A 24,623-nucleotide genomic window follows, 5' to 3' on the forward strand; every position below is an offset into this window, starting at 1 on the left:
TTTATCTATACAATATTTAATTAGATTTCTCTTGATATTATATCTGTAGAAATACTATCGTTGAGAATTAAAATGCTGTGAAATAAAGTATTTCTACGTTATCATAGTTAAAATAATTTAATTTGAACTTAAAATTTAATTATAATATATTTCAATTAAAATAATTTAATTTTTACACATTAAAACCGCATAAATTAATAATAAACAGGAATGTACTCGTATACAGATGTGTTGCATATACACATATATACACACACACGCATATATATATATATATATGATATAAGTGATCTCTCGTAGATAAATATGATACATTATTACATACATACAAGGTTAAACATCTTTGTAAAATATATACGTGAAACTAAAATAATATTGACATCGATCCATTTGTACAATTTCACAGTCAGTAGTTATACTGCGCGATATCTAACAACTGCAGTACATCAAGTGCCTGATTCTAATTCGATAACAACAGTCATGGCGAGCACAAAGTGGCGTCGCCGATTAACACTTACGCGGACGGGGAAGAAAAAAGGGAAGGAGGGAAGAAAGTTTTCCGACGATATAGTTCAATAGGGGATTTGATTCTGATAATACTGTATCATATCATAAGTTTTAGTACGGAAGTTGAGGTAGCTGTTACGTATTACATTGATCATGAAGATCGCTGCGTCGCGATCGGTCGCGGTCGGCACAAACCGGCTACGAAGGAGCTTAATAGTCTGCCCGCGGAAGCATGGTAATCCCGTATCAAGCATGAGGGAGACGAGAGAGATAATGGCTTCCTGATAGGGTCTGCAAGATAAAAATATTTAAGCATTTAATTGATCATCAAATAGTCTTTATATATGTTAATATTTAAAGTACAAATTTAGAACAAGATTACATTTACTTTAAATATAATCTTGTTTTGTTATTGCAATATATAAAATGTAGTATACAGATTCTTGAAATGATATTGCTGGAAATAAAATTCACCTGACTGCGAGAAAAGCCTGCACGCACAGTTCCATAAACCAGCGGAATGGCGCAGCTTCCATTTTGCCACCCATCACAAGGACCATCTCATCGGTGAGTTTAATGTCAGGCTCAAAACCCAGATTACCACCAGGCGAACTCTCAAACATGAAGCCGAAATCAATGTGTATGATGTGGCCTTGGGTATCTATCATGATATTGCCGTTGTGACGATCTTTTATCTGCAAGAGGTAGGTGATCACGCTATACGCCGCCATCGACTTGACGAAGTTACGACGAACATTCTGAAACTCCTTGGTCGTCTCATCGCCATGTTGAGTGATGAAGTATTGATACATGTCAATATCTGTTGTACGTCCAAGTTGATCTCTTGATGTTGCATGCGGGACACATTCTATCACGCCGCACTGCATAACACGTGTAATAATTATAATATGAGATATTTATTTTTCGAAGTGTACTCATAACGAGAAATTGGCATTTCTATCTTACCCCGGGAGCTGTGGCCACCACTCTGTAGGGAAACAGGAAGAGATTCAATCCAACTTTCTGGAATACGTTTTTGAAGATACTGATCACTTGCAAGGCCAGCATATCTTGTCTGACGTCGTCGCCGACTTTGAAAATAGCTGCCTGCCATGTCTGTTCCTCCGTTTCTTTCTTACTCTCAACTTTCCCATTAGTCGACACTGCTAGCGCGATATTCTCGAGTTCATTGATGCCATATTTCTGTACTTTGAACCGCGCTAAGAATGGTGCTTTGGCAGCGCTATAATTAAAAGATAATTGCATATAATATTTTATAATGTAATCCATCATTATATATAAAATCTTTTTAATCGTAAATCATACCTTTGCATGGGAGTACCACTTTGGTAATCTATATCGATGACCATTGCTTCGGGATTTGACGGTAAATAGCAACCGGGTTGTACTTTGACTTTTGCTAAAGCATCTAAACAGGCGGCTTTGCGTTCTGGTCCTTTGGGATATGGTCGAATTTCACCTGAAATATTGGTGATCTTTTCGAAAAAGTCAAATTCTCTTTCATAGAATTGTTTCGCTGGGCCAGACAGGGCATTTAGAATATTCTTCGTCAACGAATCCAGAATATCGTATAGTACTGGATCTTTCACCTGCTTATCCTCGTCCATGTACACATTAGTGTGCATATTCCATATCAACTGATGCGCCACTACCTAAAACACATTAAGTACCCAAAACAATCACGATTCTTCTTACGAAGTTTAATTAAATTACGAACTTAATTTAAATCTTGCAACAGTTATTACCTGTGATCGTTTAGCAATCTTCTTAATAAATTCGATTACATAACCCATCGAGTCATGACGGACAGCTTGTACTAGTTGAGGTATATAGAAAAGCACAGCATCAGCGGGATAGCTGTCCAACGCTTGCACCGCGTATTGTGCAGAGGTAGGGTGATGTGGGAATTGTCGAGAGAAGAATGCCAATGCTTGAATCGGAGATACTCTTGCCCATGTTAACATATAAACTAACTAAAACAGAATCAAAAATTTATAAATAAAATAAACAATCTTTAATATCTTATTAATATAATGTATTAATATTATAAATTATAAAATAGAGATTAAACAACTAATTCATAAATTATTATTTATAAAGAGTTAAAAATCTCACTTCAGGCACATCGTTAAGAAGCGTGTCCGTCGTAACGAGATACTGTAATGCCTCTGGTAAATGCATAACCGGCACGGGCTTAAGTCGCACTAGACCACAAATCTCTTTAATAATGACCTCGTGATTTTTTAATCGCACTGGCAAAAAAATGGCCAAAACGGGACTAATTTCCCACGCAAGTCGCGTGTACTCTCGCCAGCGATCGTTCATTCCCTTTGCACGCCAGTCCGCGATACTACCCTCTCCTTGCAATGCGAGTTCCGGTCTTCCGCTGGGATTACGCCAAACCTTGATAAAAAAACGAGAATGTGATGTTTAAAAACTGATTTTCATTAAAACGATAATATTTATCCTGTATTTTGTGATTGGGGAAACTCACCAGTAACATTTCGATTTCAACCGCTAACAATTCGAGAATCAAATTTCTCTTCTTAATATAATCTTTCACGAGAACGTTGGCATTTACGATTCGTTTGCTGCGATTGCTACGTTTGCTCAAGGTATTGGTACTGGTCGACATAGGCATGGTACTCATCCACACGTTGCTAGACGATTTCGAGAACTCATTTGGAGTAGGAGCTAACGTTGCAGCTAATGAACCAATCGTTTCGCTTGGTACAATCGCGGTTGTATAAGTTTGAGACGTTACTATTTCAAATTCGTTATCGGCGCCTGTCATCATTAAGTACTTTTTGTCACTATGCATCACCTGTAGAAATACAAAAAACAAGGTAGTGCTAGATCGTAATCAAACTTCAATATTTTATTTAAAAAATAAAAAAATTTTTGTGATTTTTATATTATAAATAAAAATTTATCTTTAGTTTTTAATGCGCTGCACTTACTTGCCAAAAGCGTATCAGTGTAACTATGTCATCGCTGAGCTGATCGATCTCTTGAGTCGGCAACTGACGTTCTCGACAGAAGTAATCCAGACAATTAGAATAAACACGTTCTCGCAAGACATTTTTACTTAAAGTTCTGCAAAAATAAATCTAATTTTTTATTCTCTCATAATCATTGTTTATACGGCAATTAAGGGCGGTATATTACCTTGGTAAAACGTCACCTTGCAGCAAAACTAAGCCACATGAGAGAAGCTTAAAACGTACGCCGACCGCAGCGACATGTCGAGTGATGCCCGGTTCTTCACCAGATGCACCGACGGTCATGGGTAAGGAACGGTGCAGAAGTAAGGCGATCATATCGACCGTCTCTTGGCAACAGTATTTGGCCGTCTCAACGAGCTCTACTATAAAGGTCACCCAGATATCGTGTGGCTTCACGTACGGTGGATTAGGCTCGAGTTTGCAGCCTTCGTAGGCCGCGAGCGGACTAACTTCCTTTTCGTTTGGCGCGAACAATCCCATTCTTTTGTCGACGGTGTACTGCCACGCAAGTAACATTTCTTGCAAGAATCGCAACTTCAAATCCGGTCGTACGGTTAAAATCCATTGCCAGCACTCGACAGCCGTGGTCATAGCTGCAGTAGTGAACAGTTCTATCTGCGAGCACGCAACCGTGTGTAATAATCGTCTATGTATACCTAAAAGTTGCAAAATTTTATTAACACAGATTGCAGAAAAATTCGTTGATAAATGGGTTAATAAATTAAAAATTTTACAAAGGTAAAAGTTAAAATTATGAACTTAAGTAGTTTAAATTTACCAGGCATGGATATTAAAAGGGCAGTAGCACGCCAAAGAGCTCCACGATAGGCGGTATCGTCGCGATCTTGACAAGCGCGGCGAACGGCTTCGATCAATCTCTCGACAACTTTATCTCTGCACTCTTCCAAAGTCATCTCCGCGGTTGGCGATTCGGTGCGCGCGAGGGCGAGCATACCCGCTACTTCGCCGGCATGCCACGATCTCGTAGACATCATCGACAGCAGCCACGAACTCGCGCCCTTTGGGGCACGTGGCCTTTTATCCAATGAATTCGTCTATTAAATACATTATTTCGTCAGTATAATTAATAACGAGAGTTATCATTCATAATGCATTAAACAGAAAAAAATAACTCAAATAAGTTCTAAAATTTAAAGTTAAAATTATGTATAATATGCTTTAACATTACTATATTTGCTGGAGCTGCTGTCGGAATCGCGGTGTCCACAAATTCGAGGACCGAGTCAATAGCCAGTGATAAACCAGAATGATATCGCATGCTAGAAGATGGTATTTGATTGATGTATTCTTGTAAATGTGATCTTGTAGCTTGTGGTGCCCACTTCATGGCTTCCTGCACAATACCTTTGCATCTTGCGGTAAAATCTTTCACAATAATCTGCAATTCACACATTGTTATAGAATTTTAATAAGTAAAAAGAGAGAGAGAAAGAGAGAGAGTCATACCTCTCTCGCTTCAAGATTATTCATCAACTCGATGCTATATGGCGTGCCAGGTATTCTTAAGCTAGGAGTTTCTTCATTTGGATCCAATTGTAACGAATACGATAAAATCTGCAATAGTATCAAGTTTTGTTAAGAAATAAAAATAGAATGTAAAACACTATATATATATATATACATATAATATAAAATGATATAAATACCTGCAATATATCCAACATACTCCAAAGTACTTTGCAGTTCCACAACAGATGCGGAAAGGCGTCAACTAAAGCACTAAGGTATTTGTCCGCCACCCGCCTGATCTGCTTGTGCACGTGATTAAAATGTACCAGCAGAAATTGCGCGTGACTCTCGAGTTCCTTTTCGCGTTGCTCGTCCTTCGGTTTGCGCTGCATTACGTCTTTGAATTTTGTAAACACAGAGTCTGCTACACAGCATATACATTGCCACATGCCACTTTTGTCCTTTTGCAAATCTGTATCACACAGGTACTCCATTATTGGTTGTAGACTGGGTTGAGGACTGTTAGCCACCCGTAAGGTCTCTGACCAATAGACGGAGAGCAAATATGTGCATTGCGCAAATTGTAGTTTGGTCACGTATGCTGATATGTCGTTTGTACTGAAAAAAAATTACAAAAATTTTAATAAGTTTAAAAAATTCTTATATAAATGTTATATAAAAAGTACTTATATAAATGTTTTCATAATAAAATAAAATAATATAATATAATTTAAAATAATATAATGACGTAAGATAAATCGTACCGGGTACTTATTTTCAGTACTTGACTTCGCAGGTCTTGCAATTCGTTTAATGAGACACTGTCGTTGCGCACAGCCGATGTATACTGCAATTCTCGCATCTCAAGACGGGCGCTAGTCTGAGAAATGAGATAAGGTGACTTGACGGCGATCTCTTTGACACCTTCGTACCACTCGGGCGGCCACAATCTTGAGGGATGATCCGCGGCGAAGCCCATTACAACACAATACAACCAAAAATCTTTGAACAGTTTCAAAAGTCGTTTCTGCGGGTGTCTAATTGGCGGTAGACGTCGCACTAATATCGCGATCACGGGAATAAGCACTCCAAGATTTCCGGCGCTACTAGCTGCTTTCTATAGCATAATGTATCATGTTAAAAAAATAATATGTTCGATTACTTCTAACATTTTGTCAAGATTACTAATTTAAGATCTTACTGTCGCAGCGATACTATTCGGCATCTTCTCGCTGGCGCGTTTACCCTCAAGGCCCAACTGCACAAATAGTTCTAAAAGATGCAACAACAAGTCGTCTAATTCCGACTCGCCCTGCAAATTTGCCGCTATGTTAGCCAAAGCGTTGGTAACTGCTTTGGAAACATGACAATACTGTTTGCGATCATCGTTCGCAGCGTACGTTGCCGTACTCGATCCCAACGACATGGAAAACATTTGCATTATCCCTTCGTAAATCTGCATTAAAAAATTTACAAAAATGGTTCAAAGAATGTTACAAAAATTCAAGCACTAGCTTATACCTTTGGTTCGCACTTGGCAATGATCATGCAGCCCAACTGATCTACTATGAGAAAATCGAGGTCGCTTGGAGTACGGCAGAAGAGCTGCTGGAAGAATGGAAAGATCGTGCGCATCGTCTTCGGGGTGTCCTTCAATGCCACGGCGACGTGACCCAACATAATCACGATATTTTTCGACACCACTTCGTTCTTCAACTTCTCATCACTTTCACTAAAATCGAAAATTGTAATTTTATTTTGCCGACGCTTAAATTAAAAAGATTATAAACGACAAACTTTTTCGACAAAAAATACCCGTCAGATATGTCTGCGGTGTATAATCTGTTTGAGACGCTAGCTACGAGCGCCGGGACACAATCCGGATTCACGGAATGCGCGGCTTCCAGAGCGATGCAAAGATTGCCAATAGCCGCGTCACGAAGTTTCTCAAATGCCGTATGCACCGAGGACGTCGTCTGTTTCGTGTCGCTTATCTCTTTCCCTTGAACTGTTCATACGTATATTGTATTTATATTATATTTATATAACAAATAAATAATTTTATAATTAATCAATGATCTATGTAACAAAGCTATTTTTACCTAGCACTTTAAACTGATGTTCCTTTGTGGAATATTCACTGTGCTGTCGATATAACTTCAAAAGAATTGGCGACGGCGCAATGAGAAAATCCCGCAAGTAATATATGGACGTGCTGGCTATATTGGGAAATTTCTGCGCTAATTTTCCCAATCCCTCGAGACAAACCATCAGCAATGGCATATGTGCCAGCACGAGTTTGGGTCCGTGATTAGAATTAATCTTTTCCACAAGTCGTCCGCACAAACTGTCCGCACCTGAGAATTAACATATAAACTCTCTCTGTATATAAATATAAATATATAAGTGAATATATTTAAATATAAATTGCAACACGTTTTGGTTTTTGTAAAGTTCTCAACTGGTTATTTAAATATAGCATATACATAAGGATGCTTTGTAAGTGTCACTTTCGTGCGTAAAAATGTATATATGTAAAAAATTCTAAATATTTAAGACTCATATTCTGAAAAATTAATATAAGAAAGTTTATGCAAAATTTTCTAAGAACCAAATTCACAAATCTTTAATTAACCATTTATCTACTACACGAATCGAATCAAACATACTGTAAGAAGGAAAAAACCAGCGAATTATTATCCAATAAGCAAATAAGCAAAGATATTCGTTAATAATTAATAGCGGACACACGTTAACGAAAATGTAACACACACGGTTAAATCAATATACCCTTGCCGATCAGCATTGAACTGATATCTGCAAACAGCGCGGACAAATCATATTCGCCGGATACTGGAAAAATAACGTGTGGGCTTTAAAAGTAGTTTGGAAAAAAACACTGTGTAAGAGAGGTATCATGATTGAAACAGACATTGACATTTCGCGGTCACACTTAGTCCATGCACTTAGAGTTACGAGCACATAGTCACGAAACTCTTCCACAGTGTATACAGATTATTTATTCTCGTGAGTGTGTGGTGCTCCTTAATTTTAGTAGAAAACGCTTCCGCGGCTCGCGATCTCTGTTTCGTCAGCATGGATAGATAGAGCGATCATCTTACCTGTCTCGTCGCCAATTGCCCAGACCAAAAGATCCACGCAAGCAGAGTTGGCCATCACGTTCACTTTGAAGCGATTTACCGTGCGAAAATTCGTGTCAATGTCCTCGCGCTCGCTCGCGTCGTGTTGCCGCGACTGCAGTTCCGTCTGACCCGAGAGAAACAGGCCCTTCACGAACTCCTGCACGTCCCTCGTAAACGGGGCCGGTAGGTCACGCTGATTTTGCAGCAGCTCGCGCAACAGAGCTACCATCACCAGATTCATGGTCTCGCTAAACGTGCGATATGGATAAATATGTACCTGGCCCGAACTATATACCTACAAATAATTGTAAAATTAATTAGTGTATCACATATATAGATACAAGTAAAAAAATAATTATGCACAATGTAAAATTTACTTGCTGCGCCTCTTCATCTAGAAACGTCAGAATTTCCTTGGTAAGTAACTTTTTGGCCAAAGCCAGCACGCTCTGTAAATGCACAACGGTAAACTGCATCCCGGCCCTTCTCTCAGGACTCTCATTACAGCGCATCTGCGGGAACTGATTGAAACTTGATCCGTATCGGCTAAAGAAATACGTCGTCGGGTCATACGGCACCGATAAGAAAGACTGCAGCGACGGCCTCTTGCCGCAGTTATAATCGTGACTCTCGTAACCTGGAAACGCGTTGTCGAGGCAGGAATTGAAGTTGCCGCTCAGAGATCGCGGTATAATGGGCCTGAAATTTGAGAAGCTGTGCTGCTTCTTGTCGGGCATCAGGCGATTTTCCGCGCTGCTCGCCGGCGAGGGTGTCTCCCGTCGTGGGAAAATGCGGCAGAGCAACGGTGGATCCGTACACGCAAAGCGACCCATCGACCTTGCCAGACCAATCAACACCGGAACCAGACATTTGCATAGCGATACTAAAACAATATGTAACGTCAAAACTGAAATTTCTTACTTAGATTACATGAAATTTGGCTTAAAATAAATCTAATGTAATATTTACAATAAAAATATTTATTACAATTCTTCAATTTTTTTTAGTCTCTCTGTTAATATAGTTTATTTTAAATTGTCTTTCCATTTTCTTTAAAAAATTATTATTTATATATCTTTATTTTTACTGAAGTGTATAATATTAAGATATTTCCATTGTTTGTACTTCTATACACCTGTTAACACTTACTCTTTGCTTGCAAGCCTCTATTGCTATTCTGATCTTTGTACCCACGTATCAGATTGGTGAGGACGGCGAGTATCTCAACCTGGGTCGAGATAATTTCCTCTCGTGCTGGTTCGCACCTGGCCGCCACGTCGCTTAGCAATGTGTTCAGACAGAAGCTGAAACGCTCCGCGACCGGCACCCGTTCGGTAAGCGAACACTTTATCTCGTCTCGCCATACCGCTTTTGGAAGACCACGCAACAATCTCAATAAATAGGGCAATATTTTATCCCGATGCTGCAAACCCGACTCCAAAAAATAAATTCCTAATGCAATGGTCGCATCCTGACCCCTCTGATCTAAACGGTATACACCCTGAGCGGAATCTTGTGGACATAACTTGTATAGTTTGGCGACCTGTAATCAAATACAAAAGTTGTTACTTTTACGTTCTAATAAAAATTACATTAATTTAATTAAGTTATTGCATTAAGCTTATTTTATTTGTTAATATAATTTGTTAAAATAATTTCTTATAAAAAGTAAAACAAGATAAATCATTTTAAGGGAAAAAATCTGAAATATTTTAAAATCTTATGTGTCTTTTATAGATAATAATTTATATTATATTCTAATTTGTATATTATATTATGTATGTATTATAATAAAATAAAAATAGGTATATTATGTATTAAATTAAAAAAGTATACTAATAATATAAAAGTACTAATAATATTAATAATATAAATAATTTCATAATAAGTATTTTATAATCATAATCTTATATAAAATATAGATTTTTTCTGTTACATAATTTTACAAATTATTGCATATTTATTATTCAATCTTGTAAGATTTTTGAAGTCAGGAGACTCTTCTTGATTAATATTCGAAGTCATAAATGGATGTCTAAGACAGGTTGAAGCCCATGTTGTTAGAACAGTAGCAAAAAAGGCAATTATAGATTGAGACTATCAGTGAGAGGGAATATAGGAGAGAAAGTACATCTGTTGACATTCTGGAGGAATATTTTCGAGATCAGGAAAGCCTGACAATTTAGAAAATGGACTGCGGAAAACAGCCATCAAAGGGACAAATGTCGTCCCTTTCAAGAGGGCTGTTTCTCAATAAATGTTGTCCCTTATCAGGAAAGTTGAATATTAAGATATTTGGAGTCGAGAAATTCTTGGTTAATATTCGGAGTTGAAAGGATTTATCTTGGTAAAACAGAGTCATAAGGTTCTAATCAGGGGCTTATAAGCAGATGGAATAGAAATAAAACCAGTTGGAGCAGTGTAGTAGCAAGAATTAGTGGAACCAGAAATCCCGAGTTAAATCTACCTAACGCTCCTCTAAATTTTTCCGTCGCTTGTAATTTTAATATGTTATGCTGAGTGATTTCACATTGCAAAAAAATATCGTTACGTTTCTAAGATTTTTTGCAAGAGTCATTACGCAACTTGCAATCATAATTTTTTACAAGACACCAGTGATAATTATCGTGTATCGCAAACAACTATAATAATCCTCGGAGTGACACGGTATCCTTTAGATTATGTCATAACATGATAAAGGTCAGGATGTCAGCTGACAGTTCCCGTGGTCAAGTCCGATAAAAAGAATCAATAGAAAACCAGGAATATGACAGCTGTCCACGATCGAAGAATCGTTTGTTCGATCGTCAGACTCATTTGGAAAGATTCAACTCACCTTTTCCCACGGTGTGGGCTTGATGGCAGCCAAACATCTCGCCAATTGTTGAACGGCATTTGAGAAAAACAACCTCTCATCCGCCATCATCTTGCAGCTGACTGAACCGAATTACCGAATACCACTGAATACCGAATGGTCCATGGGTGGGGGATCCACACACAGTTTCGGCCATCTTTTTTTCACTAACACAATGCAACACAATGTCACGTAGTTGTAAACGTAAAATTGTAAAAAACTAATCAATCACAAATAATGATTTCTTTTGTGATCGAAAAATGATCGACTATGATTAGTTGATTTCTTACAACCTTATGTTTACAACTACGTTTACGCAATTGTAGAATCGCCTTAAAACAAATCTTGTTTCACCAAAAAGTAAGGTTAGATTTAATTATTTATTTGCTATACGGATTGTTTTTTAAAATAATAGCGTTTGCTCGTTTGTTAATATTAATACTTTAATTGTGAAAATAAATTTATCAATCTATATAAGTCAATCAAAATATATAATGTTATCGAGAGGGGGTTTGATGTATTCCTCTGAAGAATTCATCAAAGTGGCAAGCATTATGGACGATGTATTTGAAGAATTTCACGGACCGGATAAACTAAAACCAAAAACAAAATATACTTTTCAAAAAGTGGCAGATCTTGTATCTGACATTGTAAAATAATTTATGCAACAATAAAATAATTGGTTAAACAAGGCTATTTTATATATTCTAACATGGAAAACAAACAGAAAAGCAAATATATAAAAATATTTTTTATTACATTTATTTTAGGTCGCGTGATATGATTTTATCAACCTAAATATCTTTTTAAATGTTTATAGTTTCGGAAGATAATAGATTAAAATTCTGTATGAACATATTTTGAAAATAATGCATAACCAAGGGTTATGCACGCCAATGTGAACAGGTTTTAACACAATTTTTAAAAAATTTGAATGAAGAGAGAAAAATGGACAGCACACTAGAAATAGTATACTAGTTTATAAATGTGCCGCAAGTTGTTTCCTTCCCAAGCATTCTACAGTCTTGAAGATGGACTGAAGACAATATTGTGCTATATGAGTCATTTTTTCTTGACAAATACAAGATGATATAATCCACGTTTGAGATTAAGAAAAATAAGTTTACTGTTCCAAGATTAAGACTAACTTTTTTTTGTTTTAATAAATGTTACAATTTAATTAAATAATGAAACATTGCATTTACAAGATTTCCGTGCCGGCGTTTTTTGTCCACGATAAATAATACTCTAGTTTTTTTAGATACAAAAGTATACTTTTTTTCGAGAGATTCACGTCGGTGCTGCGGTTCTGCGAAAATCTCTTTGTAAATTCTTGATTGCCATTCTTGTGGATAGAAATTTCTTTCTTCGCTGCTGTTAGTAATCGGTAGAGCTCGGAGAGCGCCGCAGATATATAGACTGTCTTCATCTCTGCGCCTGGTCCTCGCAGAATGGAAGCGCCGGCTTCCCTTACTGCTGCTATAGTTTGTTCATCTTGCGCCAGCCAATCAACCTACACACGCATATATTTTGATACTAATGTATTTAAATTTTTTTAGTATAAATTTTATATTGTTATATTAATTAAATATATCAAACAGTCCATACAAAACTATAAAAATAAGTTGTAAAGCAATGAAACAGGCAAAATCTAGATATCAAATTAATAAAATTATATCTAATGTTCTATAAATCCCAGGATTTATATTGCATTAAAAAACTCATTATATTAATATTAAATTATATATACATTTGTATATATTAACACAAAATGTATACTCAAGCTACTCACGCTTTTTATATTTTCTATAACATTTTCAATAGCCGAGTCTGCGTCTTCAAAAACTTTGTTGTTTTTCATGTTTCCACAGATAATCAGGAAAACATTAGCAGCTTCCTCGGCACAATTTAAATAATCTCCGATATAATAAAGGGCAATATATGCGTAAGAGTATATTACATTCATCATATTAAAGATTACATAAGGAGACGCTTTCTAAAAAATAAATAATAATGATTAATTGTACTACAAATTTAATGCTACTTTAAACATACAAATTTATGATTACGGACCTGCAATTCATTAAATAATGGTATGTCTATCAAATCAGGATAATTTAAGTCACTATAAACATCCTTGACATTCTCTTCAACAGGCTGAATTAACTTTCTTTCTACCTGGTTAGTCCACCACGGCACCCACTTGGGCAGCAGCTTTTCCACCTCTCCATTCTTTATCAATGCCTCAAATTCTTGTCTCTCTGCTTCGGATAAGACCGACCAGAGCTGATTTGGATCCTCAAGATTGATGTTCTGTAATCGGGATTCCAAATCGAGAACCTGAAAAAACATTCATCAAATCATGAATGCATTTCTAGTCTATTTCTAAAAAGTCTATTTTTAAAAAGTGCTATTCAGTCTTCTTACTTCCTGTTCATCGTCTGAATCCAATGGAGAGTCCTCGCCACCAGAACTTTTCTCATCTGAATTATCCTCCAAGATATTGTTCTCCATGTCCATCTCGTGCACTCTTTTTAGGATCTCCATCATTTTTTGCCTACCAGCTGGATCATTCTCCTGTGACTTCAATTCGTCTTCAACGCACTGCCTGTAAAAGCTCTCGGAACAATCCGTGTGCGCGTCCGACTTGTAACATTCGGCCCCACAGTAACCTATACCGCATCGTGGGCAGGTATACAAACGTGTGCGCTTGCTGCATCTGAAATAATACAAGAAATTAAAACACAAGGCTGACAGAATAGCAGAGAAGATCCAGGAATTATAACGCTCGCTATTCTCAAGATCCCGAATATTTTTCAACAAAAGACATAGAAAAGGACACGGTGAAACATAATGAATTATTTGATGTTTGTTTAACATTAACAAGCAACAAGAAGATCATGATTTACCGTACTACTTAATAACTACTACTATGTCAACAGTGTCCCTTCTTGGAAAATGCTCTTTAGTTTTATTTTAACTTTGTAACATTTTATACAGTTATTTTTTATATCAATTACATCGCATTCAGTTAAACGTTCAATTTAAAGCGTCAAACTTACAATTCGCAGATATTAGTTGACGAACTGGGGCCCGGAGTTTCCATTCAAATTCTTCTCTTCTAATAACAGAATACTCGAATACATTCATGTAAACAATGTTATTTTGATGAGATACATTCGGAAGATACGAGATAACGTAGGAAAAACGGATATCGACTGTCGTGCAAGAAAATGTCCGCCGTTTAATCGACGGCGCTACCTTATCGACCCGACTCTAGGATGCGATTCTTCAATCGTTATTGAAGATGTCGTTACGTGTACTGCTCCCTGTTCCCTTTTTCATTTGCACGTAATCGAATTGAAGGGAAAGGAGGGCTGAATTTTTAATTCTTTTCGTCTTCTCTCTAGGCGTCTAATTATACTCTACTCCTTCAAATGTTGAAAGGGGAGGATCTCCGGTCGCGTTTGACGCTAAACTTAGAATTCAGATCAAGAAGAAAACACGTACGCGGCGCTCGAGCCGCTTCATCGTGATGCACTTTGGACCCTAACGGGCGGGAGCAACCAAAAAGGAGGAAATCAGGAAAGTGAGGTCGAAGAAAATAGTATATAGTCGCGCGGGCAATCGACCGCAACAATGGGGTGTATTATATTCCAGTTTTTTCTTCGCGCTCCCTTCCCCTTCACTCCTCTCCCTTATCGCGCGCAGCTCGAAGGCACGCGGCATACTACCATCAGCTATATGACGCATGATAAAAGTGCGGCGACGCGTTCGCGTTGCCGCATCGAGCATTTTATCGTGCGTTATATATCGCCCGACCGGCTGATCCCTCTCCGCGCCTTTCGATTGGCGCTCGCGAACAAAAACAAGCTGGTACTGGCGGGTACCAGGCGCCAGACGGCGGAACGCGCGTCATTCCGAGCGCGTCGAACGAACTGGTATCACGTATTCCCGAGGTGTTCCCTAGGTGTTTCTCAGTAGAGCTCTCGGAGCAGTCTCGCCGAATCACATATTCCTTTATTCTCTTCTCCTCGAATTCAAACGTCTTCGTTCGCGAATTCACTTTTGGCGAAACGACCACGTGCCCAGCATCCAAGTTCCACAGTGACCTAGAGAATCTCACACCTGTCCCGACCTGTCCCCCCCCCCTCCCTCTGATTCGTCATCAACTGTGACGGCGAGCTTAGCTTCGTCAGTAAGGCAACGCGTCGCATTATTTCTTATCCGGTGCCACGTAACGCGCAGCTCGCCGTATCGATACGATCGTGCCGAGTAATAATTAACACTTGCTGTTCGGAGTGCGGTATCGCATCACGTCGCGGAAGTCGCCCGTCGTTATCCCTCTTTGATCTCTCTTCCCGAGGAGGAAGGCGAGGAGGAGCTTAGCCTCTCGTTTCAGTCTTTCTTTCTCTCTTTTTCTTTCGTCGTCGCTGTTCGTCCGACAACAAGATTTCGACATGGGAGTCGAGGACAAGGTACTTATCGCACGATTTTTTTTTTCTTATCTCTCTCTGCACGCCACACCTCGGAATTTTTTTCCATTGTGAAACGATATAATCGTCGCGTCTCGTGACGCAAGCCTAAATGCGAACTTAATCACTCGCTCTTTAATTACTTCCCGGAAAAGCATGCACCTCCGACCTTGGCTTCGTCGCAATTTTTTTTTACTCCGCATATGATTTCCCGAGATTAAAAAACATCTGTTTGTCGGGATTAATGTTTTCTATCCCTTCCAGCCGCTGCACGTTTAATCCGCTTCATTTCCTCTGGATTAAAAAAAAACCGTTTAAAAATAAACGCTTAAAAATAACGTTTATTCTGTTTTTTTTTAAATCTGATCCTTTAATGTCCATTTCTACTAATGCATATTACATTTCACTCTCAATTTAACCTGCCCTTTATTTTTTGTAATTCTTAAAATTCGAAAAAGATTAATTTTGTGTAAAAACTTGACGTAAAATGAAAATGACGTGGAAAGGGATTAGATTTAATCACTTTTTCGTTTTGAGAATTAGATAAAAATGAAGTATTACTTGAGCTTGTTCCTACCAACATAGATTAACTTTAATCTCAGTTTAATTTACTTGTTATCTTGTTCTAGTTTCCAAAATTAGTTCCAAAAATTAGAAAAAGAGAGTATAAATTCGTGCGAGAGCGTTAAAGTTAATTTACATTGATAGAAACGAGTCTTAAACTGAGATTAAAGCTAATCTATATTGGTAGATATAGACGTAAGTAAGACGTCACGCTTTTCCACCTCACTTCTCGATGCACTTGATTTCCCTGCAGCTAAAAAAAAATACATGTTTATTCGATGCAATTTTCCTTTGAGACATTAACGCTTTCCCGCCTCATCTTTTTAATCCACTTCATTTTTCCCGAGCTGAAAAGAGTGTTTAAAAATATATGTTTTAAAATTATGTTTATTCCAATTGTTTTTTTTTAATTTCCCAATCTTTTAAAGTCCATTTCTATCAATGTAGATCAACTTTAATTTTGATTTAACTTTTTTTTCATTTTTTCCCCCTATAATTTCTTAAAACTAGAGAAAATTAAATTGATATAAAAGCTTGACGTAAAACTTGAAAACGCATAAAACTAGAGATAAAATTTAATCTTTTCTTAATTTTAAAAATTAGAAAAAAGTGAAGTGTAACTTAAACCACGAGATTGAAGTTAGTCTATATTGATAGATATGGACGTAGATAAGACGTCACGCTTTTCCACTTCACTTCTTAATCCGCTTGATTTCCCTGAAGCTAAAAAAAAATGCGTGTTTATTCGATGCTGTTTTTCGATCCTTTGAGACGTTAACGCTTTCCCGCCTCATTTTTTTAATCCGCTTGATTTCCCCGAAGCTAAAGGAAAATACGCGTTGAAACCGATGCTGTTTTCAGATCCTAAGACGCCGCGTTTTTCCGCGTTATTTTTATTCCGTTCGATTTCCCGAAAGTTACAATACGTGTGGATTTGCTGTGCTTTCTCCGTCCTCTTTCTTCCGCGCAAGTTTCCTTTCTGGACGTTGACGTATCTAATTTCATAGGCACACAAGAATGTACAGAGAGATTCACAAACGCTGCCAATTTTCGTTTCGCTTCTCTGCCTTTTAACTCGAATTCGATCTTTTGCGAAAACGCAGAGTCTGACGAAGTATATAATTATTTGCATCACGCTTTATATGTTTGGTTTTGTGGATCAGGATTTAGATAAATTTTACACTTTATTGCAGAATATTGTCACTTATCAATTTCCGTTTATCATACGATAGTCATAATGTCTCTTCGAAACTTGCTGAATTTACCATATTCAATTCGCAGAGTATGTAAATAGTGTTTTAGCCTCACGCCATGCGCGGCATATTGAAGGTCATAAAAAAACAGAATCTAAGACCTTACGTCTATTCACAGACATTACAAAATATTCCAAGGGAAAACTAAACTGCGCACAAACTGCTGCAGACTCCATTTGTTTATCTCGGCAAAGACGGATTAGTGTGCACAGCATATTAGTATGTTATCACGTAAACATTGTATAAACAACATCAAAGTTGCCCGTTGGCGTTTGTGATAAAATGTACTTTAATCCTATCCATCCTGAAACTGAAGCGCGTATCGCGTTATATAATAAATATTCAGAATGTTCGAAAATGCATAAGTTTTGTTTGAAAAATTTATTCATAAAAATAGATATCTACAGGAAAAGGTAGAAAAATAGATCTCGAAATGAGGACCCTTTTTTATTTTCAATCATTTGAAAAAAAACCCTGTCTTTCAACGTACTCGTTAAAACTCGTGGAAAATCTAGTTTAAATAAAAAACAACACAAAGCCTGTAATATACCACCTTATTTTACCTTTGTAATCATAACTCTTTATAGCTGGATTCTTTTTCTTAATATGAAAAAAATTACGCAACTTGTAAAACATTGTTGAAATCTGAGCTCTTTAAAAAAAAAGACCTAGGAAAGGCATAAAAAAAAAACAAATGTATTTTTCTTAATAGTGTTCTTATACAACAATTTTATACAGAAATTTAATATTTCTTATTATTAATAATTCTTCTATTTATTTTATCTATTCTGTTAATAATTCCTTCGTGAAATGAGACGTAAAAAGTGTAGATACATAGTACAGATAATAGACTTTGTAGATAAGAAGACGGTTCGTCGAGAGGTAAAACACCCGATATATACTCAGGTGTTGTGTCTGCAGAAAGAAAGAAAAGGAAAAATTGCGAAATGTTGCATGACCGCCCGAGACACAGCGAAGCAGAAAAGCAAAGATATTACGATGTATTTTAACCCTTTGCGTCATGTGATCTGAAAGTTCACGTGCTGTTGCATCCCTATTTTCTAAGTCTCGTTGATTTAATTAATATTCATCAATTGTCAGTTGCGTAATGTTTTTTATTATCAACAAAAAGAATTATAGGACTATAAATAATTAAGTGCACTTTCCATGATCTTCATTGTATTAGATTACGCATTGGAGATTGAGAACTGCGAATTGAATTCAATCAGATAATTTAATCCATTCTGATTGATTAAATTCCAATGTCTATTCTTAATATTCTCAATGCGTAATTTGAAAGAGGGACATTTGGTTCCAATAAATGCTATTTAAATAACTATTTTATTATATCAAACTAGTAATATTTATGTGATGTAAATAAAAGTTATTTGAATAGTATCTACTAATAACATATTTATTTGAATTAAGTAATCTTTTTTATCAGTATCTTTAAAACTGAGAAAATGATTATTAAAAATTTATTTGAGATAAATTTAATTTATTGAAATAAATATTTAAATACGGCAGAAAAAATTTTTTCTGACAAACATATTAATAAGAAAAATGAGATGTATTTCACAGAAATATATATTATGTCATCGCAATCAAATTTTTTATAATTTTTTGTGAATTTTTATCAATAAATATGAAAGAAAACGTCATAAGTAATTTTACTTCTAAAAATATTTTTTTCTCAAATTATATTCTTTCTTTCTTCAATAATTTTTCTTTCTCCTTTCCATGATATCGCTTCCAGCGATAATGAAAAATGCGAAGTTCCTTCCCACGTGATAAACGTAGCATTGTTACGAAAAATGTTTGTCATGTTTAGGTAGTCAAAGAAAAATGCGGTCAAGTATTGCTCGATCGTATAAATAGAAATTGTTAGCACATATCATTCGCTTTGTCAGGAAAATTCTTGTAGAATCAAAATCATATAATGAAAAGACACGAGACCTATCCTCGAAATCTATGACTCATGGCGTTGTTTTGCAAAATCGAGTAAACAAGAAAACTATCAGTTATCTAACCGAAACGTCAACATTTTACGTTAAATAGCGGATTACGTATATAGGGTTTATCAAAGCAAATAAAAAAATCCTTGTCCTTATCTGAAGGACTTAAATGACTCATATCGTTTTTACCTTTTAATTTCGACTAAATTATTGCTTTTTTTCTGTAAAAACGAACCCGATGCTATATGCAATTAATTCTGGAAAATACGAGGAGGCACAGCGGCAAGTACGCAGGAACGCAGGGTGGAGAGCAATTATTTTCGTCTCCCTTTTTTACATCTAAATATAGGAATCTCCAGGATTCGCAACCGCCCTATATATACGTCACGTCACGGTGAAGGGCTAAAAGGACTCGGGTTCTCGCTCGTTTCAAGAAACGACATTCACAATTTCTTTCGCAAAGCTTTTATTTTCTTTTTTGCGCGAGGGATTATTAGTTTTGAATTCTCAGCCCACCAAGAAGCGCGGCTACGAATCGCCGGCCCAAGACCGCCGGAAAGGGTTGCGGTTGCGCGGGCCGCGAAACGCGAAATTGAGATCCACTGGCGTGACGTCATAACGCATGCGTTGGCATGCGCCTTCTCTTCTGTCAAAGCAGATGATCCCGATTGCGTATGCACGATCGCGTCTTTTGGCATGATATTCGCACGTTATCTGCCCCATTTATAACTATCACGAGTCCGATCTTCTGATCTCATGCTTCGTTGAACAAATAGAGACAAAACAATCTTGGGGTGCCCGCGTGCGTCGCAAGTCTCCCTCACAAGTCGCTCCTGTCGCGTACCTCCCCATCGTCGAGTAATTGTGTCTGTCCTCTGATGATTTATCAGTAGGTGAGAGAGAAAATTGTGCTCTTTAAGAAACCATCAGTGACGCGTTTCCTTTGTTTACCGAGCCGGAATCATGAGCAATTAACTGTAAGTACTTTCTTTTTTTTGCTGCAGATGTCTGAGAAGAATCCTGAAATGAAACAAACTGCTGCAAGAATCTGTCGAGATTACTTGCACGGCGTATGGAAACATATCACAGCGGAAAACATAATTCTCAAGCGTGTCAGGTGAGATTTCCTTGAGGAGATTTATATGTGGCCACAATGTAATGTAGCATTAAATTTAATTATCCAGATAACCAAGCGTGATGTAGCATTTTGAGCAAACTAATGCATTGCATGTGTTGTTATAGATTTGCTATACATTTGTTGACATTGAAATAAAACACATTACAAATTCAGGAACATGACTACTTATACATTCAATCAGTTGAGGAACATTTAAAAAAGGAAATGGTCAGCAATAATAATACATTATATTGTTTGCGATATAACAGCAACATGGCAACAACAACAAATGATTGATAATTAATGCTGACATGTTGCTATCAATTTGCCATTGTTAAAAATAGAATTCATGAGTTCAACCTAACAGACATAATACTGTCTCACCTTGTTCCGAGTTTGTCTAAATTAGTTACTGCATGATTGTTGGCAACATAACTGCAACATCAAGACATTTGGGTATTTGGGTATATACACAATGTAGGATTAAATTTAATTATATTCTGTTATGCAATGCATTTGTCACATAACATATGTTAATTGCCTCTTTGCACACTATTTGATCTTTAGATTAGAGAGATAAAAATTGACGCACTCTAAAAGAAACACAATTGCTAATGAAATAGTGTGCAAAGAAGCAAAGAGAATCAAACAAAAAAATATGAAAGAGCATGAAACAAAAAAAGTACATTGTAGATTAGCCTTATAACAAAGCAACATATTAATTAATAAAGTTTAAAATTATTTTCAGTGGTGGTCTAAGTAATTGGCTGTACAACGTCCAGCTTCCTGAGGGAACAGTTCCTATCAGGGGGGAGCCTCGTCAAGTTTTACTACGACTTTACGGGCAGGTGCATGGAGAAAGAGCCTTAGAGGGACTTATCACGGAATCCGTCATCTTCACTTTATTATCCGAGAGGAAGCTGGGCCCTAAGCTACACGGCGTGTTTCCTGGTGGCCGTATAGAGGAATACATACCGGCCCGACCTTTGCTCACGAAGGAGCTGGCGGATTCAACCTTGAGTCTACTAATCGCGGAGAAAATGGGACAGATACACACGATGCAGATACCAATTAGCAAAGAGCCCACATGGATATGGGACACGATGCAGAATTGGCTCAACACTGCATCGGACATTCTCGAGAACATTGAGGACATCGACAGCCAGCAGTTGGAGAATGTCAGTGCGATAAAGTACATAGATTTGGAGCATGAAATCAATTGGCTTAGGTAAGCAGGAATACTTGGAGTATATAAAGAAGATATCAAAGAGAGAGACGTGCCAAAAACTGAGACTTTCTAATCTCTCTGTCTACAGGTCAATTGTAATGCAGCAAAAGCATCCAGTTGTGTTTTGCCATAATGATATGCAAGAAGGAAATATACTGTTACTCCAAAACTCGCGAACACCCAAATTAGTACTCATTGACTTCGAATATTGTTCCTACAACTACCGAGGGTTCGATATCGCCAATCATTTCGCCGAATGGCAATACGACTACACGGCGCCGGAATATCCTTTCTTTCATGAACGTCCGGGTGCCGGTCCCACAAAGGAGCAAAAGGTAAGCATGAATTAAGAAAAAGGACTTGGAAGATGAAGTAATCCGGGTAAGATATTTGTTCAATATGTTCTTCATCCAATGTTATCATATCATGAGTACTTTCATAAGCGGATTAAATGATAATGTAAAATGTTCATAAATAAGAGATAAGTATATCTAGTACAAAATGGAAGGATATCCTGAAATCGATAAAGAAAATTGTAGTAAGCAAAGGAAAAATTTGCGAGCTTTGATAGTAATTGGTACTGATTCGATAGTAATTTGATTTTCTTTTTTCGTTTTGTTTTTCGTGATTGTAATATGAAATTGATTCATATCTAATTCGGAGATGCAAATACAAATTTGATAATATCGTACGCGTTTCATATAATAATCGTCATAAACAAAGACGTAATTAAAAAATACATAAGAATAAATTGTTTCGGTAAAAATTTTACAATATCGCAATTATGCGTGATGAGGCAGCTTTCGGCTGCCAGCTATTGTGCTATTTGGTAGCAGGGCAGAGTAGGTAGGGTGTCGGCTTGGCGTGTGCTGCGTATGTATATATTAGTTTCACAGGACCGCAATCCGTCAAGACAAGGCTGAGATGCCTGCAAACAGAGAAAAAATTGGCTGGCAATGTGAAAACTGTCTGTCTATGCTGTGATGGATCCCGTCTTACGTGGGTGCTCTACATTTGTGGAACCAGGGTGCCACCGGTACCATCACCATTGGAACCACAGATCCACTCATCTACGATTCTAGAGTACCTGCACACTCTCCTCACTAGTCAATTCATAACCTGCGTACCCTTTCGAGAACGTTATCTTTTCGGGATTTTAATAGCTGTGCTAGTAAACATGCATTATCTATCACTTGAAACCTTTAATTGACGCGAATTATAATTAATATGTGCTGAATTCATACCAGTTTGAGTTTGCAAATGTTTTTTTTTAATCAGTTCAGGCTACTGACGATAATTAGTCACGAAATATCAATGGGAATTTTTTAACGAATAGGAAATACTTATCTTCCGGTATACGATATTGGATAGGCGTAAATAATGTATATAAATCATTTTTTTTACATTAATATCGATCTACAAAACATCTAATACATCTTTTGATATATATATTATATTGTTATATAATGCATCCTAAATTATTCTTTTTGAATTTTTTTGAAATGCCTGATATTTATCTCATTTGTTAATAATTCAAACTCTGTGTATGTTTAATTTGTTCATATTACACTTGTATAATGTTCTCAATGTTTCTCAATGTTGTAAAAGTTATTTCGACAATAAACTATTACATAGTTTCATCTCATTGACATATTTTTAATAAATCTGAAATATTACTTGATGAATCTATTAAAAGTTTGTATATAGAATTATTAAAAAAAAAGTATAGGGTAATTTTCTATACCTTCTCTTTAATACAGTTTTTATAAGGTGGTTTTTCTCTCGACAGCTCAACTTCATAAGAGCCTACCTAAGGACATTGGGGAAAGAAGGATCTCTGGAGGAAGAACGCATCATGATGGAAGTGAGGATATTTTCGTTAGCTAGTCACTTATTCTGGGGTCTTTGGAGCATTGTAAACGCGAAACTGTCACAGATTCCATTTGGTTATTGGGTATGTATTTTGTCTTGTATTTCTTCTCGCTTCACGTTTAGTTGGATTTCTTTAAGTACATGAGCATTATTGTATGTTTCAGGATTACGCTGCCTCCAGGTTGAAAAATTACATGTACCTAAAAGAAAAATTCCTTGTTTCTGGATCAGCCTCGGATGGCAGCCTGAAGAGGAAATCTACGGATATAGACTGAATGAACGAAGATTGAAAGGCAAGATATATTTGCACCAAAATTTATACCAACATTTTGCTACATAGCTAGCTTTGTTTGGTTCATCGATTCTAACTGATGGCGTTAGCAAGCTTTGATGAGCGACGAATAAGCGAGTTCTTAACGAAGCACGCCAAGCCATTATTTCACACATTGCGAAATAATGTAGCCCATTGCTTTCTAAACCGCATAGGTTGCATTGTCTGTATATGACACACAATGTAAGCAAAAGGAGCAGATCGAGAGTGAATGGAAAGTCAATCATGTGATATAGAATAAGTTAGTACTTAAACGTACAAGTCTTCGCGTTTAGTACTTTTTAACGTTCACTTAATTGATTTTTTTAATTAATCGAATTTTTAAATTAAGAAAACAGCATACTCTAAAGTGTACTTAATTTTTTAATTCGAGACTTGAATGATGAAATGGTAGCAATTTTGCCCTTTTTTAAATAAGGGATTAGGAAAAACTGAGTGTACAAAATCATGTACTCAAATTGTGAAAGAGCCCGTAATTTCTGAAGACATATATTTATACAATCTTTTTAGCTATTATATATTTATTAATTGTTGCCAACCATGTCGAATCTAATTCACTTGTGCTTGTTTACTTGTTTCATGTCATTATAAATTAGTTGTAAATAGGACTAGCAATATTTGCTATAGTATGCTATTTTTACTTGAACTTGTATAATTCATATCTGTATTTAAGTATAAGTACTTAATATTATACACGAAAAAGGACAGCATTTAACATTCACTAATGTCTACCAATGCACCGACCACTAGAAAAATGTATTTTCACGAATTTCCAAATAAAATCATTTACTTCTCGTTTCTATTTTGTATTTTCTTGTAAAAATCATA

General features: G+C 36.6%; 3 protein-coding genes across 9 annotated transcripts; 1 reads left to right on the plus strand and 2 right to left on the minus strand.

Moving 5' to 3' along the window:
* Positions 1–101: 101 nt before the first annotated feature.
* LOC105837191 (phosphatidylinositol 4-kinase alpha) lies at positions 102–11,663 on the minus strand. Of its 2 annotated transcripts, none has more exons than XM_012681755.3 (22): positions 10,983–11,663; positions 9,296–9,689; positions 8,524–9,029; positions 8,126–8,441; positions 7,106–7,360; positions 6,801–7,011; positions 6,525–6,735; positions 6,205–6,459; positions 5,768–6,120; positions 5,201–5,621; positions 5,001–5,108; positions 4,723–4,932; positions 4,312–4,588; positions 3,697–4,189; positions 3,489–3,624; positions 3,023–3,352; positions 2,644–2,931; positions 2,274–2,501; positions 1,834–2,180; positions 1,474–1,750; positions 982–1,388; positions 102–798 (listed from the first exon to the last, which is right to left on the minus strand). In XM_012681755.3, the coding sequence occupies exons 1-22, from the start codon at positions 11,070–11,072 to the stop codon at positions 573–575; spliced, it is 6,339 nt and encodes a 2,112-aa protein (XP_012537209.1). In that variant the 5' UTR covers positions 11,073–11,663; the 3' UTR covers positions 102–572. The 2 variants fall into 2 exon arrangements, with proteins under 2 accessions (XP_012537209.1, XP_012537210.1); XM_012681756.3 differs by having other exon boundaries at positions 6,819–7,011; positions 10,983–11,662.
* A 464-nt stretch (positions 11,664–12,127) lies between these two features.
* LOC105837192 (zinc finger HIT domain-containing protein 2) lies at positions 12,128–14,767 on the minus strand. Of its 3 annotated transcripts, none has more exons than XM_036292327.1 (6): positions 14,511–14,767; positions 14,063–14,121; positions 13,428–13,719; positions 13,074–13,340; positions 12,793–12,996; positions 12,202–12,513 (listed from the first exon to the last, which is right to left on the minus strand). In XM_036292327.1, the coding sequence occupies exons 2-6, from the start codon at positions 14,104–14,106 to the stop codon at positions 12,202–12,204; spliced, it is 1,119 nt and encodes a 372-aa protein (XP_036148220.1). In that variant the 5' UTR covers positions 14,107–14,121; positions 14,511–14,767. The 3 variants fall into 3 exon arrangements, with proteins under 3 accessions (XP_028049219.1, XP_036148220.1, XP_012537213.1); XM_012681759.3 differs by having other exon boundaries at positions 14,262–14,767; XM_028193418.2 differs by lacking the exon at positions 14,511–14,767 and having other exon boundaries at positions 12,128–12,513; positions 14,063–14,106.
* A 171-nt stretch (positions 14,768–14,938) lies between these two features.
* On the plus strand, positions 14,939–24,593 carry LOC105837194 (choline/ethanolamine kinase). 4 transcript variants are annotated; one of them, XR_003626536.2, is made up of 6 exons: positions 14,939–15,478; positions 20,252–20,364; positions 21,113–21,592; positions 21,681–21,927; positions 22,481–22,675; positions 23,382–23,519. XR_003626536.2 is itself a non-coding variant. In XM_012681762.2 (6 exons), exons 1-6 carry the CDS (start codon positions 15,461–15,463, stop codon positions 23,737–23,739), a joined length of 1,134 nt encoding a protein of 377 aa, XP_012537216.1. In that variant the 5' UTR covers positions 14,946–15,460; the 3' UTR covers positions 23,740–24,593. The 4 variants fall into 4 exon arrangements, 3 of the variants coding, with proteins under 3 accessions (XP_028049220.1, XP_012537216.1, XP_012537217.1); XM_012681762.2 differs by lacking the exon at positions 22,481–22,675 and adding an exon at positions 23,629–24,593 and having other exon boundaries at positions 14,946–15,478; positions 23,382–23,546; XM_012681763.3 differs by lacking the exons at positions 14,939–15,478; positions 22,481–22,675 and adding exons at positions 19,890–20,140; positions 23,629–24,593 and having other exon boundaries at positions 23,382–23,546.
* Positions 24,594–24,623: the final 30 nt, after the last annotated feature.

This window comes from Monomorium pharaonis, chromosome 9 (assembly GCF_013373865.1).
Source record: "Monomorium pharaonis isolate MP-MQ-018 chromosome 9, ASM1337386v2, whole genome shotgun sequence".
Classification (NCBI taxonomy): Eukaryota; Metazoa; Arthropoda; class Insecta; order Hymenoptera; family Formicidae; genus Monomorium; species Monomorium pharaonis.

Excerpts from the sequence above, each read along its gene's own strand:
- LOC105837191 (XM_012681755.3), bottom strand. The coding sequence starts at position 11,072 with ATGATGGCGGATGAGAGGTTGTTTTTCTCAAATGCCGTTCAACAATTG. Across the intron at positions 8,442-8,523 it reads TAGATGAAGAGGCGCAGCAA|GTATATAGTTCGGGCCAGGT; the intron begins GTAAATTTTACA and ends AATTATTTGTAG. Across the intron at positions 1,751-1,833 it reads AGTGGTACTCCCATGCAAAG|CGCTGCCAAAGCACCATTCT; the intron begins GTATGATTTACG and ends TTTTAATTATAG.
- LOC105837192 (XM_028193418.2), bottom strand. The coding sequence starts at position 14,106 with ATGGAAACTCCGGGCCCCAGTTCGTCAACTAATATCTGCGAATT. Across the intron at positions 12,997-13,073 it reads CATTATTTAATGAATTGCAG|AAAGCGTCTCCTTATGTAAT; the intron begins GTCCGTAATCAT and ends TTTATTTTTTAG. Across the intron at positions 12,514-12,792 it reads TTATAGAAAATATAAAAAGC|GTTGATTGGCTGGCGCAAGA; the intron begins GTGAGTAGCTTG and ends ATGCGTGTGTAG.
- LOC105837194 (XM_012681762.2), top strand. Across the intron at positions 20,365-21,112 it reads ATAATTCTCAAGCGTGTCAG|TGGTGGTCTAAGTAATTGGC; the intron begins GTGAGATTTCCT and ends AATTATTTTCAG. Across the intron at positions 23,547-23,628 it reads AGATTCCATTTGGTTATTGG|GATTACGCTGCCTCCAGGTT; the intron begins GTATGTATTTTG and ends TGTATGTTTCAG.